Source organism: Gymnoscopelus braueri (assembly GCF_963280865.1).
Source record: "Gymnoscopelus braueri genome assembly, chromosome: 3".
Lineage (NCBI taxonomy): Eukaryota > Metazoa > Chordata > Actinopteri > Myctophiformes > Myctophidae > Gymnoscopelus > Gymnoscopelus braueri.
In genome coordinates, this window is record NC_137612.1 from 4,624,899 (window position 1) to 4,642,398 (window position 17,500).

Sequence of the window (17,500 nt, forward strand, 5' to 3'; positions counted from 1 at the left end):
TCCATCTGGAACCCAGAACCTGTGGTTACTTCACCCTGTCGCCTCCACTTCCTCTCTCCCTCTCTCTCTCTCAACGGAGAACATTTGGAAAATAAATTGCGTCACTCCGTGAATGTAATCTGCCCGCATGTTACTGCCCAGAGCCCCCCTGTTATTCTCTCTTTGCCATTTCCTCCTTTTTTCCCCCTCTTTTCTCTTTCTTTCTCTCTTTGTTTTTCCCTCTCTTTTTTCTCGAACACTCTCTTTACATCTGCTTTCAATTAATGCGCCTCGGCCCGTCTTCGGTCGTCCTCCGTGAGGCATGCGGGGCGTTAGAAGTAGAAATGCATTATGGGGGATTCCCCCCTGAGAGGCTAAGCAGGGGGAGGGGTGATGTTAACCCCTTCTCTCTCTCTCTCTCTCTCTCTCGCTCTCTCCTGCTCTCTCTCTCTGTCTAACCCTGCCATGTCATGTCTTCTCTTCCCAACATGGTTTATATTTTATTAAACATGGTTCAGGCATGTCTCCTCTTAATGAAAGGCAGGAATGTGTGAGTGTGTGAGTGTGTGAGTCTGTGTGTGTGTGTGTGTGTGTGTGTGTGTGTGTGTGTGTGTGTGTGTGTGTGTGTGTGTGTGTGTGTGTGTGCACGCCTGTGTGTGCTGCGGAGAGTACGAGAGAGAGAGAGAAACATGGGTTAGGAGATGGGCAACGGGTGACAGATTGAAATAGGGAATAAAACAAAAACAACAAAAATGGAAATGGGACATAAGACAATGTGTGACAGGTAGTAAACATAGAACATCATGACATGAGGACGGAGCCACCGGCACCAAACGACGGTAGGAAAACAGGACCGAAAAAACATAAAAGAAGGAGGTAATAAAAAATGGACATCAGGAAGATAAAGTGATAGAATAACACATGGTATGTGTGTCTTAAACTAAGTACTGTAGGAATAAAGGAACGCTTGGGCCCCTTACATTTTGCACATCAATGGAATCTGTCATCTGCACTGAACCCATCCGATTGTAGGAACAGTGAGCAGCTATTAGAGGTTCAGTGTCTTGCTCAAGGACACGTCGACGAGATGCTGGGAGGAAAACCTCTCTAACATATGCGATATTGGACATGGAGGTACGGTAGATATGACAGAGAGAGAGAGAGAGAGAGAGAGAGAGAGAGAGAGAGAGAGAGAGAGAGAGAGAGGCAGAGCTACAGTGAGTGGGAGCACAGACAAATATAGATGGAGAGAGGAGGAAAGCAATAGAGGAGAAGAGAGCGAGAGGAGATGGTGGGAGGAAGCTGCTTGATAGATATATATACGTAGAATGGGGGCATGAGGGGCGAAGAGAGAGGTAGCAGTGGTTCTATGCATCCACGTGCTCTCACGTTGCTAGGAGACAAGACTTGGACACATCCGGTCGGTGTTTGTTGGTTCACATAATGTTACAGTTAGTGTAGGCCAATTACATTAGCCATGATCCACCAGTTTAACATAACTTTACTTCATTTTGGGATGGGGTCAGGGAGAAAGAAGTCCACAAGGTCATTTACCAAAAATATAGCTAGCTAGCCAAGCTACAATAACAAAACAAAGGCTTTATTATTTGTTATCCAGGAAACAGAAAATAAGTTGTTGATGGGTTGAAACATTATATTTAGTTAAGCCAGATTTATACTTTGTCGCTTACTGGTGTTGCATGCCAGAAATAGCCGATCTGCAAGCTCACAATACGTTGCATCGCGCGTTGCTTGTAGAGCAGCTATTTTCGGCGCGTGATACCATCGTACGGCAGAGTATAAATGAAGCGTAATTGTTTTCAGTTTGAAAAGTGAGGAGAAGGACATGCCAAAACTGAAAAGAAGGGAAGACAGAGGAGGAGTGAAAAAAAAGAGATATTCCTCACAGACAGAGCCTCGGAGGGAGAGAGAAATACTGGGTGGTACTCATCATCCCCCCCCCCCCCCCCCCAAAGCCCTCTGGCCCTTATGCCGCTGCTTGTTGTGCTTTCCTCTGATAAGAACCAGCGACACTCGTGCACATACCCCCCACACACACACGTCTCACACACACACACACACTCACACACACACACACACACCCCCCATCGTGGCCTTGGCCTACGATCACCAGAGGGGAAGCCCCTCGCTGGAGAGAGTATGTGTGTGTGTGTGAGTGTGTGAGTGTGTGTGTGTGTGTGTGTGTGTGTGTGTGTGTGTGTGTGAGTGTGTGAGTGTGTGTGTGTGTGTGTGTGTGTGTGTGTGTGAGTGTGTGTGTGTGTGTGTGTGTGACTGTGTGTGTGTGTGTGCATGCGTGTGTGTGTGTGCATGCGTGTGTGTGTGTGTGTGTGTGTGTGTGTGTGTGTGTGTGTGTGTGTGTGTGTGTGTGTGTGTGTGTGTGTGTGTGTGTGTGTGTGTGTGTGTGTGTGTGTGTGTGTGTGTGTGTGTGTGTGTGTGTGTGTGTGTGTGTGTGTGTGTGCGCGTGTGTGTACGTTCTATTTTGCTTGGCTGAGTCCTCTAGATGCAACCTCTGAGGACACAATGGCATACATACTGTACACCGACTTCATACTTAGCATAATGTGCTTACAGTATGTGTGGGTGTCTGGCCTAAACGTGTGTGCTCACTGGAACATAGAACAGGCCTATGTAAAGACATGTTTAGTTACTTGGCTGCCAAAGTCTATTTTATGCATTCACACATCCAGCATTTAAGCACGTTCCATTAACAAGTGGATGTTAAGTTCATCAGCATCACAAGTAGTTACTGTAAAAGGTAACCAGGGAAGAGTGAGAGAGAGGAGAGGAAGGGAAGATGACACTTTTTTTTAACCCTGCATGTGCATCCATCTGGAGAACACGCTATGGGGCAGTGGAAAGGAAAAGTGTTGAATTTAACACAAGTAAAACATTCATCACATAAGGCAACACGTTCCACAGCATGGATGGTGCTAGACGAGAGATGGAGCAACTGACAAGATGGAGATGTGGAAGAAGAGAGAGAGAAAGATGGAGGGAAATTAATATGATAGCGGTACGTAGCTTGAAAAGTGGCTCGGCACTAGCCTACAGCCCCTGAAATCGCTAGCCTCGCATTCAGGGTCTGATGACGCTGTAGAAGGCGGAGTTTTCTCGTTTGCACATCTAAACGACCCAATCGGGATCGGGATAATCCAGTATGAACAAATCGCCAAAGAATCCGACTTTGGCCACGCCCCCATCTCAGAAAACGGCTGCACTGAGAGGGCTTTCAGACTGAATAATGGAGGGAAACGAAATGAAAATTCTAGTGTCAGGCTAGCTCGGCACTGCTATAGGTATAAGACACAATATCGTTCTTCTGAAATGGTACTGTGGTGTAGCTGGCAAGTTTATCACCGTGTTCTGCCTCGATCAAAGCATGGTTGTTGACTTGGTCCGACATTCCAAATCTTTGAGGGCGGTAAGCTTTAATGTTTATAGGCAGCACAATTGGTGTGTTCTCAAGTTTGAAGATAGAGGAAAAATGTATATGACAACGGTACGTACAGTAGCTTGAAAAGGGAAGTGAGAGAACTGCAGGTCCCACAACTCAGTCCTGCTGACTATAACCTTGGTTGCTGGAGTGAGATTATGCCTCACAACAACATTATGCTACAACAACAATATGTTCAGTGGGTCTTAACAGAGCTTAACCAATTAACCACCAATGCTCATCAAAAAGTGAGAAAACAGCTTCAGAGGTAAGACGGTCTGAAGAAAGGAATGTTTCTTTTCTACAAGTTACACAACTCCTCTTCTCACCGCTCAGATTGTCCACCTCTTCTTTATCTCCTCCGTTTCACCTTTTTCTAGAGACATAGCCCTTTCTCTTCTCCTGCAATTTGCTGCACAGTCGCCCTTAATTGGAGCATTTGTTTGTCACGCTGTCAATCTGTGTTGAGTTTAGCATAATGTGACTTGTAAATGAACCAGTCAGATGTGCTAGTGAGCAACACCGGGTGAGGAGAAAGCTGGATGCTATCATGGTGAACCCCTCCCATCCTAGTCTCACGTGGCCAGACTGTTGCCTCCCACAATTTTCAAACGTTTCCGGTCATACAGTCTGGGACTCGGAAGCTCTGATCATGATTAAAATATAAAGCGGCTGTGAAGCCTGCTCCCCACTTCCGTTTCGTCTCTACAGTCGCGCAAATGTATCCCATTATAAATCAAAATCATCTAAGCATATATAGCTTGATGCAAAGCAGAAATGGAAATTAAAAAATTAAATGAAAAGATATTTTCAAATATATTTTGCCAGCTTCCTCTCTCGGATTTCGGGAGGTGTAGTTCCAGACTACGTAGCATTCGGAGATAGTGGAATAGTAGTCTGGCTACATGAGACTACTCCCATCCCCTCTATGAGGAGCTAGCGGGGATGAGGAGCACATTCACTCAGACCCCCCCCCCCCTGCCCCCCCCCATAGCACTACAAAGCGACATGGACAGTCCTTTGTGCCAGTGGCCATCAGGCTCCACAACGAAGCCTGACCCCCATATGAGAATGTAAGACCTGCACTGTGTGTTCTGTTCTCTGGGATTACTGACTCCTGCTCGTCTCTGGGGAACGTTGACTGTGCCTTCCTGTTATTTGACTTGTTCGGAGTTCCTTTCTTCTCTACGCTCTCTTCCCCATTCCAACTCTTCCTGTACCGGCATGTTGAGAGCCTGCACAAAAACAATAATGTCACCCTTTAGGCCTGTCATGGTGTGATCTGACTTGCACATGGACTACTGTGATGTACAGTCCAGAACCCTGACAGATGCCTGTTAAAGATAACTGCTGTGAGACTTACTTTCATTTATACATTCTTACGTTGATTGTTGATAGACTGTATCTACTCAATATATTCAGATTCACTGTTGACAGACTGTACATACTGTATATCCATGTACAGTATATTCATGCATACATTCACTGGAGATATATTGTACATTTATACTTAGTTATATTTACTGATATAATGTACTGTACATATGTTTGTTAACATAGTCAGACCCAGTGCATATGTACAGTATAGTGTCAGACTTAAGGTCCTTACACACCGGGACGAATTCTTCATGCGAATAAATACGTTTTTTTTTAAAAAACCTTATAAAGTCAATGCAAGCTTCCACATCAGTTTCGCAAAGCGAAAAAGCGTCTTTTAATTATTCGGAACGAGTCCGAATTTTGCGTATATTCGCATATTCGCCGGTGTGTAAGGACCTTAAGTCTGTTTATTTTAAATATTTTTTTCTATTTTATCTTTACTGCTGTTGCTACTATGACACTAGCATTTCCCTATGGGGATCAAGGTTTATCTTATCACTCATATTTTTCTCTCACTTTCAATACGTTTTCACATTTAAAAGAAGATTTAGTTGGATTGTTTTTGCTAGCCTCACTTTTATGTGTATTTTTTTTAGACAATCATCTAAACCCTTTCAAACACAGCACAGATGGATGAGTTAGCGCTGCTCAAAGAGAGAGAGAGAGGAAAAGTCCTTTTCGGCAACACACACCAGCCTGCATGGTTGTCATAGCAACGAGAGGCAGATACTTGAGGAGATGACAGCAGAACACTTGAAGGACAGAAGAGGAGGGGAGAAATTAAGAGGGGGATGGAGACAGCGATGGACAGAAAGACAAGACAGAGTGGGGGATGTGTAAATAACTATCTACAATTGGCTCGGTATTGCTATAGGTATAGGACAGTGGTTCTCAACCAGTGGTCCGGGGACCACCAGTGGTCCTTGAGGGGGTTCCAGGTGGTCCCCAGCTAAAATATGCAGAGTTGGTAACCAAATGGACCCTTGTAGATCTTTAACTCTTGAGAGCGTAAAATAAAACCAAATGGACCTGTAAGGGTCCATTTGGTTTCATTTTACGCTCTCAAAAGTTAGATTATCGTTACTTACTCACACACACAAGCATGTGCAGTACACATGCAAACACATGCGCTCGCACACACACACACACACACACACACACACACACACACACAGAAAGGTCAGGAGAGATGAATGGAGAGAATGGCACGCAAGAATTTGAAAGCAGCAAGGGATGGGGTGAGCAGAGGAGAAAAGAGGAGAGATAGATGGAAAGAGGAGAGATGAGTCCAGCCTACAGGATGAGCTGGACTTGTTGGGGCACTGAGAGCACAACTAATGGATGTGGCAACCCAGAGAAGGATGATGAATGAGCGCACGTGTGTGTGTGTGTGTGTGTGTGTGTGTGTGTGTGTGTGTGTGTGTGTGTGTGTGTGTGTGTGTGTGTGTGTGTGTGTGTGTGTGTGTGTGTGTGTGTCAGTGCAGATGATGGATTCTCCAACAGAGCATGTGGCTGGTGGCTTCTATGGGCAGATGAGGTGACGGTCTCTCTGTCCACAGGCCACTGTCAACACAGCCTTGTCTATTCTCTTTCTCTCTCCTCTTTCTTCCATTCTCTGGTGCACTCTGTCCATCCATCTCTCTCTCTCTCTCTCTCTTTGTCAGACTTGTTGGTCTTTGATATTTTGGTGCCATGCACCTGCAGAACGTAACGTACCATAATCATTATGTACATTTAAATACTTGTGGACCTACAGTAGTAGAGCCCTGGGGGGACACCGGTCAACTAAGTATAAAGGGTTTAAGTTGTTTAAATTAGCCCTGAAGATAGTGTTCTCATGAAATAAGATACTCAGACTTGTCTGCTTTTTTGACCAAAGTTATTATCTGTGCCCCAACATTTGAAATAGTTTTGTAAAGAATTACAAATAGGCTTTCACAAATGCCTTAAACAACACCACTGTATAACACGGGAAGTCTGTTTATAGATTTATTGCCCGTTTCATCATGTTTTTCTCACCCTCTGCATTGTTCAATCTCTTTCCATCACTGCAGGCTTTCCTTGTTTATACAATTCACACTAGCCAGCGCTTTCCCCATGTCTTACAGATGGGAGCGCTAATCTGCTAGTGTTAGCTCCATGAGGCGTGAAGGCTGGGCCCAGTGTGTGGTTGTGGACAGCGATGTTAGTGTGCTAGCTACAGTTTCCGCACAGATGAGGGCTACGATAAGAGGAGTATAATTGGATAAAGGCCGAACAATTAATATAGGGGGCCGTGATCCTGGTCAGCTAACCAGGGCACTTTAATCAGCACAGAGATAACAATGAGGGCTGGACCACTAATGTAGGGAGACATCAGACTGTTTGATAAACCACAAACATTACTGCCATGAAGAGAGCACAGTGGATTTATATTGAAAAACCTTTTGAGAAGATAATTATGCCTTTCGATGTATTGTGTGCATTTGTAATACACATGAATGCATTGTGTGTGTGTGTGTGTGTGTGTGTGTGTGTGTGTGTGTGTGTGTGTGTGTGTGTGTGTGTGTGTGTGTGTGTGTGTGTGTGTGTGTGTGTGTGTGTGTGTGTGTGTGTGTGTGTGTGTGCATCTGTGCCTCCATGTCCTCTGTGGCGATTGACAAACACATTGAGTCCCACTTGTGATTCCTCACATCACCCGTTCAAGCCATGGCCATGGCTCGATTGATATTAGCTTTTATGCTAATGTAGCATTTGGCTGTGTTGGAACAAGGCAGTGTTTTCCTGCTTATGGCCTTATGGGCCAAGACGAGAATTATGACTGCCCAGAACCCAGGCTGTGCCATGAGCCCCTAACACAGATACAAACACAAACAGCACAGCAGACCATAGTAAATCCAAAAAAGCTATAGGAGAGAGTGTGTGTGTGTGTGTGTGTGCAATGGTGGAAAAAGTACTCAAATGTTTTACTTAAGTAAAAGCATCAATACTGCAATGTAGAAGTACTCTATTACAAGTAAAAGTCCGGAATTTAAAATGTACTTGAGTAAAAGTACCAAAGTATTGGCATCAAAATGTACTTAAAGTACCAAAAGTAAAAGTACTAAAATGTTTGAAAATAGCAGATCTACAAGCTCACAACGCGTCGCATTGCGACGCGTTGTGAGCTTGTAGATCTGCTATTTTCAAATAGCCTATGTATAAAATAGGGCTAAAGTGGTTAATGTACGTTTCATAATATCATAGTTTATATCTGAATAGTAACTAAAGTTTTCAAATAATTGTAGTGGAGTAAAAGTACAATATTTGCCTCTGAGATGTAGTGGAGTAGAAGTAAAAGTACTGAAAATTGGAAATACTCAAGTAAAGTACAAATACCTCAAAATTGTACTTAAGTACAGTACTTAAGTAAATGTACTTAGTTACTTTCCACCACTGTGTGTGTGTGTGTGTGTGTGTGTGTGTGTGTGTGTGTGTGTGTGTGTGTGTGTGTGACTGCGTGCGTAAATACATTTGTTATTACACGACTACAGACTGTTTATACGAGTAAGAGATTGAAAATCCCTCGCTAAAAATATTAATTTATGCTAATCTATTTGGCCCTTTCTCACTTTAGCCATCACTGTCAGGATTCATAAGCATCTTCTGTGAGCAAAGCCAAGCGCTGTCCTTCAAGTGCCTGAAGGAATACGTAGCGGTTTTCGGGCAAGAAGATTGAAGCAGACAGAAGGACGCGTGGGAGTGGGAAGGGAGACGGATACATGTGCAGAGAGGGGAACAGGAAGTAGCGCGACACTCACCTCAGAGACGTTGACGCGTCCCTCCTGGAATGAGCAGTCGTTGGCGTTCTGGGTACACATGTGGCGGTACTTACACCAGTGGCACGGGAATGAACCATTCACACACGACAGGCACCTGAAAGAGACAGAAATGAAGAGTGACATCATTTCCTGACACTTAAAACCCGATTAAAACGCCATCACACCACAACAGTGTCGCGCGTTGACAATAGGAGACATACAAGACCACAACGCGGCTTGTAGGTCTGCTGCGACAAAGAATAAAGTGTTTTGGTGACATTTTTTTTTCGTGTTGGGTATGCTGTACAATGTTAAAGTGTTGGGTATGCTGTACAATGTTAAAGTGCTGGGTATGCTGTACAATGTTAAAGTGTTGGGTATGCTGTACAATGTTAAAGTGTTGGGTATGCTGTACAATGTTAAAGTGCTGGGTATGCTGTACAATGTTATAGTGCTGGGTATGCTGTACAATGTTATAGTGTTGGGTATGCTGTACAATGTTAAAGTGTTGGGTATGCTGTACAATGTTATAGTGCTGGGTATGCTGTACAATGTTATAGTGTTGGGTATGCTGTACAATGTTAAAGTGCTGGGTATGCTGTACAATGTTAAAGTGTTGGGTATGCTGTACAATGTTAAAGTGCTGGGTATGCTGTACAATGTTATAGTGCTGGGTATGCTGTACAATGTTAAAGTGTTGGGTATGCTGTACAATGTTAAAGTGTTGGGTATGCTGTACAATGTTAAAGTGTTGGGTATGCTGTACAATGTTATAGTGCTGGGTATGCTGTACAATGTTAAAGTGTTGGGTATGCTGTACAATGTTATAGTGCTGGGTATGCTGTACAATGTTAAAGTGCTGGGTATGCTGTACAATGTTAAAGTTTTGTGTATGCTGTACAATGTTAAAGTGCTGGGTATGCTGTACAATGACACAGACAGGGATGGTTTTCTGCTTCACTCTTGATGTGTAGCATTTCCAGAACGTTTCCATCTCAATGAGATCCTCTCTTGTTGTGTGTTCAGCAGAATCCTGGTTCGACTGTCAAACTGCCACCTTTCTTTTTTTTGGTATGTTATGGCCATTTTCCCTGTGTCTCCATTTAAATTCCATTTCACCGTCTCTACCTTCTCCAAGTCACCTGACATCTTGTTAGTTCAGCCTTCTTTAAGTCATCTCTCTATCTCTTCAATACATCAATACATCTTTACCATCCTGTCTCCTGCCCTTCTACTTCTCCCCCCCACCTTTCATCCCCCCATCCCCCTTGCTCTCTCTGTCAAACTGCCTTCACCCCTCTCTCTCTCTCTCTCTCGCTCTGTCTCTCTCTCTCTCTCTCCCTCTCCCTCTCCCTCTCTCTCTTTCTCTCTCTCTCTCTCTCTCTCTCTCTCTCTCTCTCTCTCTCTCTCTCTCCTTCCTCTCATCCATCACTCTGTTTTCCCTTGTCGCCGGCTATCACTCACATCTATTCAGTCACCGGCCGTATACGCTGCATAGAGCCACGTTTCTATACGTCTACCATCTACTGTAGCTCTCTTCATCCAGTCAGACTTAACCTTTCTTTCCCTCCCCCTCTCTCTCTCTCTCTCTCTCTATCCCCTTTCAGTCCCTGCCGTCTCTTTTTAAAAAGCCCTCCGCTGTTCTTTGTCTAAAGCTCTCTTTCATCCGTGCAGCTAAAGGCGCTGCGCCATTTTAAATTCACCTGCTTTTAGCCCAGCCTCTGAGAGGTGTGGAGAGATGAGGGGGATGGAGGGAGGGGGGGCATAAGAAAGAGAAGGGAGACAGCAGAGAGAGACAGAGACTGAGAGATCAAAAGCAGGTGGATTTCCCTGGGAGAGGTGGAGACGCCAGGTATCGTGGGAGAGAGGGGGAGATAGGGAGCCAAGAGGGGGTGGGGGGGCGGGGGGGGGTGGGTATAGCCTGGGACTCTGTGTAGGCGTCTCTTGGCAGAGAGAGGTAACAATGGGTTGGCAGTTGGATGCTAGCAGTGTGTGTGTGTGTGTGTGTGTGTGTGTGTGTGTGTGTGTGTGTGTGTGTGTGTGTGTGTGTGTGTGTGTGTGTGTGTGTGTGTGTGTGTGTGTGTGTGTGTGTGTGTGTGTCCTGTCTAATGGTTGCCAGGGAGACAATTTCAAGTTGCTCAGATAGATGAGCATTTACCATCATTGATTCTGTACTTTATTACCTAATTTAGTCATTTTACAATCTTTCTTTTCTAAATTAATTGCGCAGTAAAATACTCAAAGTAAAAATAAGCCAAGAGTGTACAAATGGACATAAATGGACCCTTACAGGTCTCACTCTGAGTTAAATGAATAATTTTACTGTGCATTGATGAATCAATCAATATCAACAGATAAATCAATAATAAAAATAAATTGAACTTAAGTTTCATCAAACACTGCTGACTCCATGACAAGCCAACCCTCTCTTAGTCATAATATCCGTGATTAGTTTACAAATACGCTAATTATTTCCTTAAAAAAAATCATTAGAGCATCTTTGTGCTAAACATGTGTCGATAACCTTTATTGAGCATTTTGTTGTTTGTTTAGAAATAAATGAGTCTAGATCCAGGAAAAATGGAGGCGCAAGTCAAGACTCTCGCTGGCTGATTTGTATTCAACAACATCTGGCAGGAATAAATTCACACATCTGTCTGAATGGATATTATATATTTTAACCCATGTAGAATGGCAGCTCCCCTTCCTCTTATCCACATGAAAAATGAGGGCTTTAACTCTTGAGCTCTGAGATGGGGGCCATGCGCAACTCCATCAAACCTGACGTAGATTCATTTGGATCAATTAGGGCTTGCTCGTTTGTTGGGTGCGCTCTTTAAGCGATCGTTTCCAGGCCAGACCCCTCCTTTTTCGGGGAGATCAGAGGCTGGAGCTTAATTCAATCCCACCGCTGCTTTAATTGACCAATTTAGCATTGTGCTGAGAGAAGCTGTCCATTTAGAATGAAGGATAGGTCGGCTAAGGAAATAACGGGCCTCTTAATCCCACACAAGAGCAAGTGGGAGATTTGTCAATGTTGCCAACAAATGGAGAGAGAGAGAGTGATTAGGCTAGACTAGGTTAGCATGGTGTAACGTACCCGCAACAGCAGCGCTGAGCGTTTTGTTTCCAATCTGTTGTAAAGACAGTATACGAGACAGACCTCTTTCCGAGTGAACAAAAGAGTAGAGTGGCAAGTTATCAATGCGAGACAAACGAACACTGGGTTGAGTTAGCCAAGCGGCTCGCTGTGCATCTTGTTAGCCTTTGTTATTTTCAACTCTCGCCTCTTTGAATAACAATGAGTCCTTTTTGGGGGGCCATGCAATAGATCGCTGCTCATCAAAATACAGTACAACAGCAATTTATCACAGCGGCAACGAGAGAACTGTACAATACACACTTGATAGTTCATGCATAAGTGCCAGTCTGCGTACACGCGTGCATGTAATCCTTGATAATCCCTATTTTTATCTGACTTTGATCTTTTATTAATGTCCAGTCAACCTTGTTAGTGTACTGGTGACTTTGATATAACGAGCAAAATATCAGCATGCTGCCACCCCTACTTTTCAATGCTTCTTATGACTCCCCTGAAAAAAAGGGTAGTCGCTTAGATGAATACATCACATGACGGGTTAGCGGGTGGTCATCTAAGACCAGCCAGAGGCCCCTTATGACAACCCCCTAACAACCCCCCTCTTAGTTCCTGGGAATAAATAAGGACCCCCTGTCATGTGCCTCCCTAGGACATCAAAATCTCCCTTTTAGCCTTGATGCTAACCGTTTCAAGAAGCGCCGCCACCCACCCAAGGCCATTTGGGGACGTTCAGCGTTTCTATTTCTACTCTCCAGGGGTGGGCTCCTTTCTCTCTGGACCCCCTAGTAGTTCCCTCTTCTTCCTTCCTGACACTCCCCATGGGCCTTGGATTCTCAAAACCCCTTGTGGGCTGCAGACACGCTCCGCGTATGGCTACGCTCATAATGCTAATTTAATCCGTTGGTATTCAGATGCTAATCGAGCTACACTAGCTTTGGTACCTTTTCTTGCCATGGCACAATGGATGTGATTTTCTCCTCTCTCTTACTCTTCTATATTCTTTATGGAAGTTCTGTGTATTTGACACACTGTGTGTGTGTGTGTGTGTGTGTGTGTGTGTGTGTGTGTGTGTGTGTGTGTGTGTGTGTGTGTGTGTGTGTGTGTGTGTGTGTGTGTGTAATTAGGCTTTTGGTCTTCAGGCAGAGGCTCTGAGTCACTCCGATACATACAGCATATACTGTACCTCCATTAAAATTGAAGTGGAGATGAATCATTTAAATAGCGCTCCTTTATTACAAGCATAATACTGTATGATCCTATGAAGTATGTGCATTGTGTTTCACCTTTAATGTGTGCACTGGTACACGCAAAATATATTTTTGATATACATTTTTCGTATTCTATTACAGAATACATACATATTTTTTGGCATAAGATCTCCTCACAACAGAACAATAGGATTTAGGTTCAAAATTGGCAAAGTGTGCCTGTAATGATAATGTTATGTGATAACTAGCTGCATATTAATCGTCATCATGCTTGTTGATGTTACTACCAATGCATCTCACTTTCATATCTACTAAAAATTCTGTCCCTCCATGTATGACCAAGGTTTAATTGAATACTTTTTTTTACCCTCTGTCTATAGCAAATTAAATTAGTCTTTAAGGATGTTCAATATACCAAAAAAACTGAATACCATCATCGTCTGAGACGATTTAACAAACGGTGAGAAAAGGTGCTTCATATTGCCTTATATAGACATTTTAACTCGAGTTCATTGCCAGTTATATCCACCCATCTTTAATAAATGGGGGACCATGGAATGAGAAAAAGCGTATGGAAATATTTAATTAAGAGGCAATCATGGCCGTGGGTGATTTTCTATTCCAATCTCTGCAACCCTTAAACTGAAACAGTGGGATTTCTAATTAGATTAATACTGCTATGCAAATGTATGGCATTTTCTAAAAGGGAAGGGCCATGACATAATCAGTTGAGTAAATAAGATGGGAGGGGGATGTGTGTTTTGGGGAGAGAGGGGTGGGGGTGGTGCATGGTGTCGGCTATGTAGAGTGTAAACAGTAAAATTAATTTACCTCAGGGTGAAAAAACGGATCTAAACGGACCCTTATGGTTACGGATCCACATTGCTACTGTCAAATGGACCCAAATGGACTCTTTTGGGTCATTTAACAATACAAAATATGTGCAAAACTTCAAGCAGGTACAGTGGGTGTGCTAATAGCACTCTAACAGAGGGCTATTTGTCTCTGTGCTCGCATCATCATGTAATCGGCAGCAGTCCTTTGCATCTCAGCCCGTTAGAGGAAATCTCATGACTTTAAACAACGATCAGGCAGTCTGGAGACGGACGTGCTTCACGCACGGCCATGTGGGCCGAGTCATCACGCCAAAACAACATTAGCAGTCTGGTCTCGTCAGACGCCACACGCTGACGCCCAGGGGGTGCAGCGGGCACCCAGGCATGAGTGCCAGCTCTCTCTCTCTTTGTCTCTCTCAGTCTCCGCCATCAACTCCTTTGAGTCCCTGGCAAAGACGCAACATCCATAACTTCATTAAATGCTGTCCCATTACATCATCTGGAGACCGCCATGGATGGGATTTGATCAGAGTTCATCAGAGGGCTTTGTCTTCAACGCTGCCAAGCAGTTTGGTTTATTGTGGAACTTTGGAAGGACACACTCTGCCTCTCTCTCTACATACCGTGTAACTATCTCTCTATTCTCTCTATTCATCTATCCATCCAGAATAAACAAGCACAAACACATTGAAGCCCATGGCGTAGTGGTGTGGCCATTCACCACTTTCAACCTCATGTTCATATAAATGGTCCTCACTAATACTCATCAAAAGATGCCACCATTTCCGTCAACGCAATCTGTGTCTCAGAGGCGGGCCTACCGATGACATCATCAATGGGGAGTTCAAGTTAAAAGAAACTACAGCCTCTCTCTTCCTGGAATGTTAGTACACTGAAATGCAGTTTTAAGACATTGTTCGCACACTGGTCTGTAGCTCCCACTAGAAATTTAGATACAAAGTAACAACGTTTGGACCCGTGTGGGTCTTGGTCAGGTATGATCACAAAACAAAAAGTAGGCGTGTTAAATACAAAGCCGGGACGAGTCACAATCAACAACAGCTGTTTTGCAATAATGGACAAAATGACAAAATGATTTCTGAACTGTCCACAAACCACCTCTGGGAAAGAGTGAGTAGACAGAAATGGTATAATGAGCATTAGTGAGGACCAATTATATGAACATAAAGTTGAACATGGTGAAGTGGTCAATTAAGACAATGTTTTGGGGGTACAAATGTCATGCCTGTATGGGTTTAGCAGAAGACTAAAATCCTATTTCATACTGTATGTATATCAAATGCATGGTAACAGTTTAACTAAATATTTAATTGTAGGTTAGTTCCTAAAGCAGTACTGTAAGTGTAATGTTTTTCAAATGTTGATGAGCTGGAAGGTCTGTTTTTTTGCCATTTTCATTGCAGTCCTTATAATCAACAATGCTTTGGTTTAATAAACAACCGTAATTCACCCACACAAAACCTATTTCATTATCGAGCAGGTAGCAAAAGATCATGATCAGTGGTGTGCTATTCAAATGCTCCACTTGTTGCAAATAAGGTATAGGTACTTTAGGTTTAATGTTAGGCACTTTAATATAATTTAGTTTATTTGTTATGACTCCCAGCATAATATAACGTTATGTATGACCACTACAAACACTAACTATATGGTTTAGTTTAATAAACACCAGTACCGAGATGTAGCTAACGCTAACTCATCCACACAGATTCATGCATAACACTATAAATATACTGTAGATGATACCCAACATTTAACATACACCAGGTCGCAGCGCCAGCTTCTCAGAATGTGTTCATCCCGCGCATGCACCGTTAGAAGTTCGTCCAGGCATGTTTTATTAAACATCCATGAATGTTCTGAATTTGGTTTTGCATGTAAAAATATATATACTGTACACACCATATAGTATACTCGTAAGGTCACACCTATTGTTAGCCCATCCATTTCTATCTTTAGATACTGTACATCTATTTGTGTCAAAGGAACTAATGTGAGATGTTTCTCAAAAGAGTAAAACGGCACCGCGATGTCGGAGACGGTCCTTGAGGGAGATGAATTAACCGTGAACTGACACTGTAAACCACCACGCCCTTAACCAGCTGAGCTAATCAGTGTTGTTGCGGCGGGGGATTTGTGTACGAGGGCTGCTAAGAGGGGGTCCAGGGTAGAGGTCACAGTAACGGATTAGGTGTCCGAGATATTCAGGGATTCAACGAGCTGTAAGTGACAAAGCGTAGAGAGGTGTCTGTCTGTGTGCGTGTGTGTGCGGGTGTGTGTGTGGGTGTGTGTGTGTGTGTGTGTGTGTGTGTGTGTGTGCGTGCGTGCGTGCGTGCGTGCGTGCGTGTGTGCGTGCGTGCGTGCGTGCGTGCAAACAATCCTCCAAGGAGGCTCATCTAACAGCCAGAGGGGAGTGAAGATGGAGCCCTGTGGTACCCCAGGGGCCTCCTAGCCATCTGCTGCCCCAGGGCTAATACCCTGGCAGACGTCTCAACCTACGCTGGATCAGCCATGGATGGATTTAGGGTGGGGGGTGGGGGGTGGGGCTGGAGGCGGCTCTTGCCCAACGGGGCGCCTGACGCCTGGGGTAGAGTTGATCTAAGGGCGTGGCTTCATGGGTGTCAAAGATTTTCAGAAGGAGGTGGACGAGGAGACGGCAGCAAACAAACAGTGACTGAAAGCATAGCTGAGGGCGGAGCGGATGGCGCTCATTAATCCATTAAGGCCGGGAACGCATCTGTGTCATTTTAAGATTTCTTTGGCTATTCAAAAAATAGCAGATCTACAAGCTCATAGCGTGGCATGAGCTTGTAGATCTGCTATTTTTGAAAAAGCGTGAAGATTTGTGCCAATCTTTGAATACACATATTTTCTAAAGCAAACATTTTTAACTGTGGGGGTCCGCGACTCCGCGGCCAAATACATATCAATTTGGGGGTCCTTGGCACAAAAGAGTTTGAGAAGTAAGTACTAAGTACTCTGACAACGAGTACAACAGACATTCTCAGATATTCCCGACAGGCATCGTTCCCAACAGGCATCGGCATAGTATATCCAAAAGAAACTTTTACTTTCTTTTCCGAATAAGCCGAGAATGTCTGGGAGGCTTTGAGGCATACCATCTTATGTAATTAATTAATCATAGCAGCATCATTAGGGTGTACATCGGGTTATGATAATAAGAGTAGAATTACCATCTCATATCCCAATCGTTTCTCATATACAGCACATTCGATTTTTCACTCCGTCAGTAACACAAGACCTCCAGTGGAGGTCGGACAGGGGTGGAACTGTGTGTCCGTTTGTGCGCGCACACGCACGTGCATCTCCCCCGTATCCTAACTGTATCTCTTGCGGACAGTAACATGAGACCGCCCAGGGGGGAACTGGACAGTGAGACCATCACTCAAAAGAAAAGGGGCAAAGAGGGAACAAAAGAGGGTCTCTCTCTGGCTTTCCCAGAAGCGCACATAAAAAGAACAAACAGGTTCAACTTACGACTGGTGGACGCTGCAGTTGTAGAACACAAAGTCGACGCTGGCAAACTTTTTCTTCGTCTCATTGGACTTGAGATGAAGCTTCACCGTCCGTTTGTCACCTGCACCCAGAGAAAAGAGATTATTAGCACAAAGACAAGCGAACAAAGGAACAAACGTAGGCCTACTCACAAAGTTTGTTTTTACTCCTGCGTCACCTGTGCACTTATTCCCCAACAGCGGGTGTCAAGCCTGGTTATACTTGGT

The 17,500-nt window shown here is 44.1% G+C and overlaps 1 protein-coding gene across 2 annotated transcripts in view; it reads right to left on the bottom strand.

Moving 5' to 3' along the window:
- The window catches only part of plxna1b (plexin A1b), a 257,554-nt gene that overhangs the window by 99,914 nt on the left and 140,140 nt on the right, over positions 1 to 17,500 (bottom strand). For both annotated transcript variants that reach the window (XM_080424880.1, XM_080424879.1), the window contains exons 8-9: positions 17,256 to 17,355; positions 8,593 to 8,707 (exon numbers count right to left, since the gene is read on the bottom strand). In XM_080424880.1, coding sequence (XP_080281006.1) covers positions 8,593 to 8,707; positions 17,256 to 17,355 — 215 coding nt within the window. The remainder of the gene's footprint in view (positions 1 to 8,592; positions 8,708 to 17,255; positions 17,356 to 17,500) is intronic.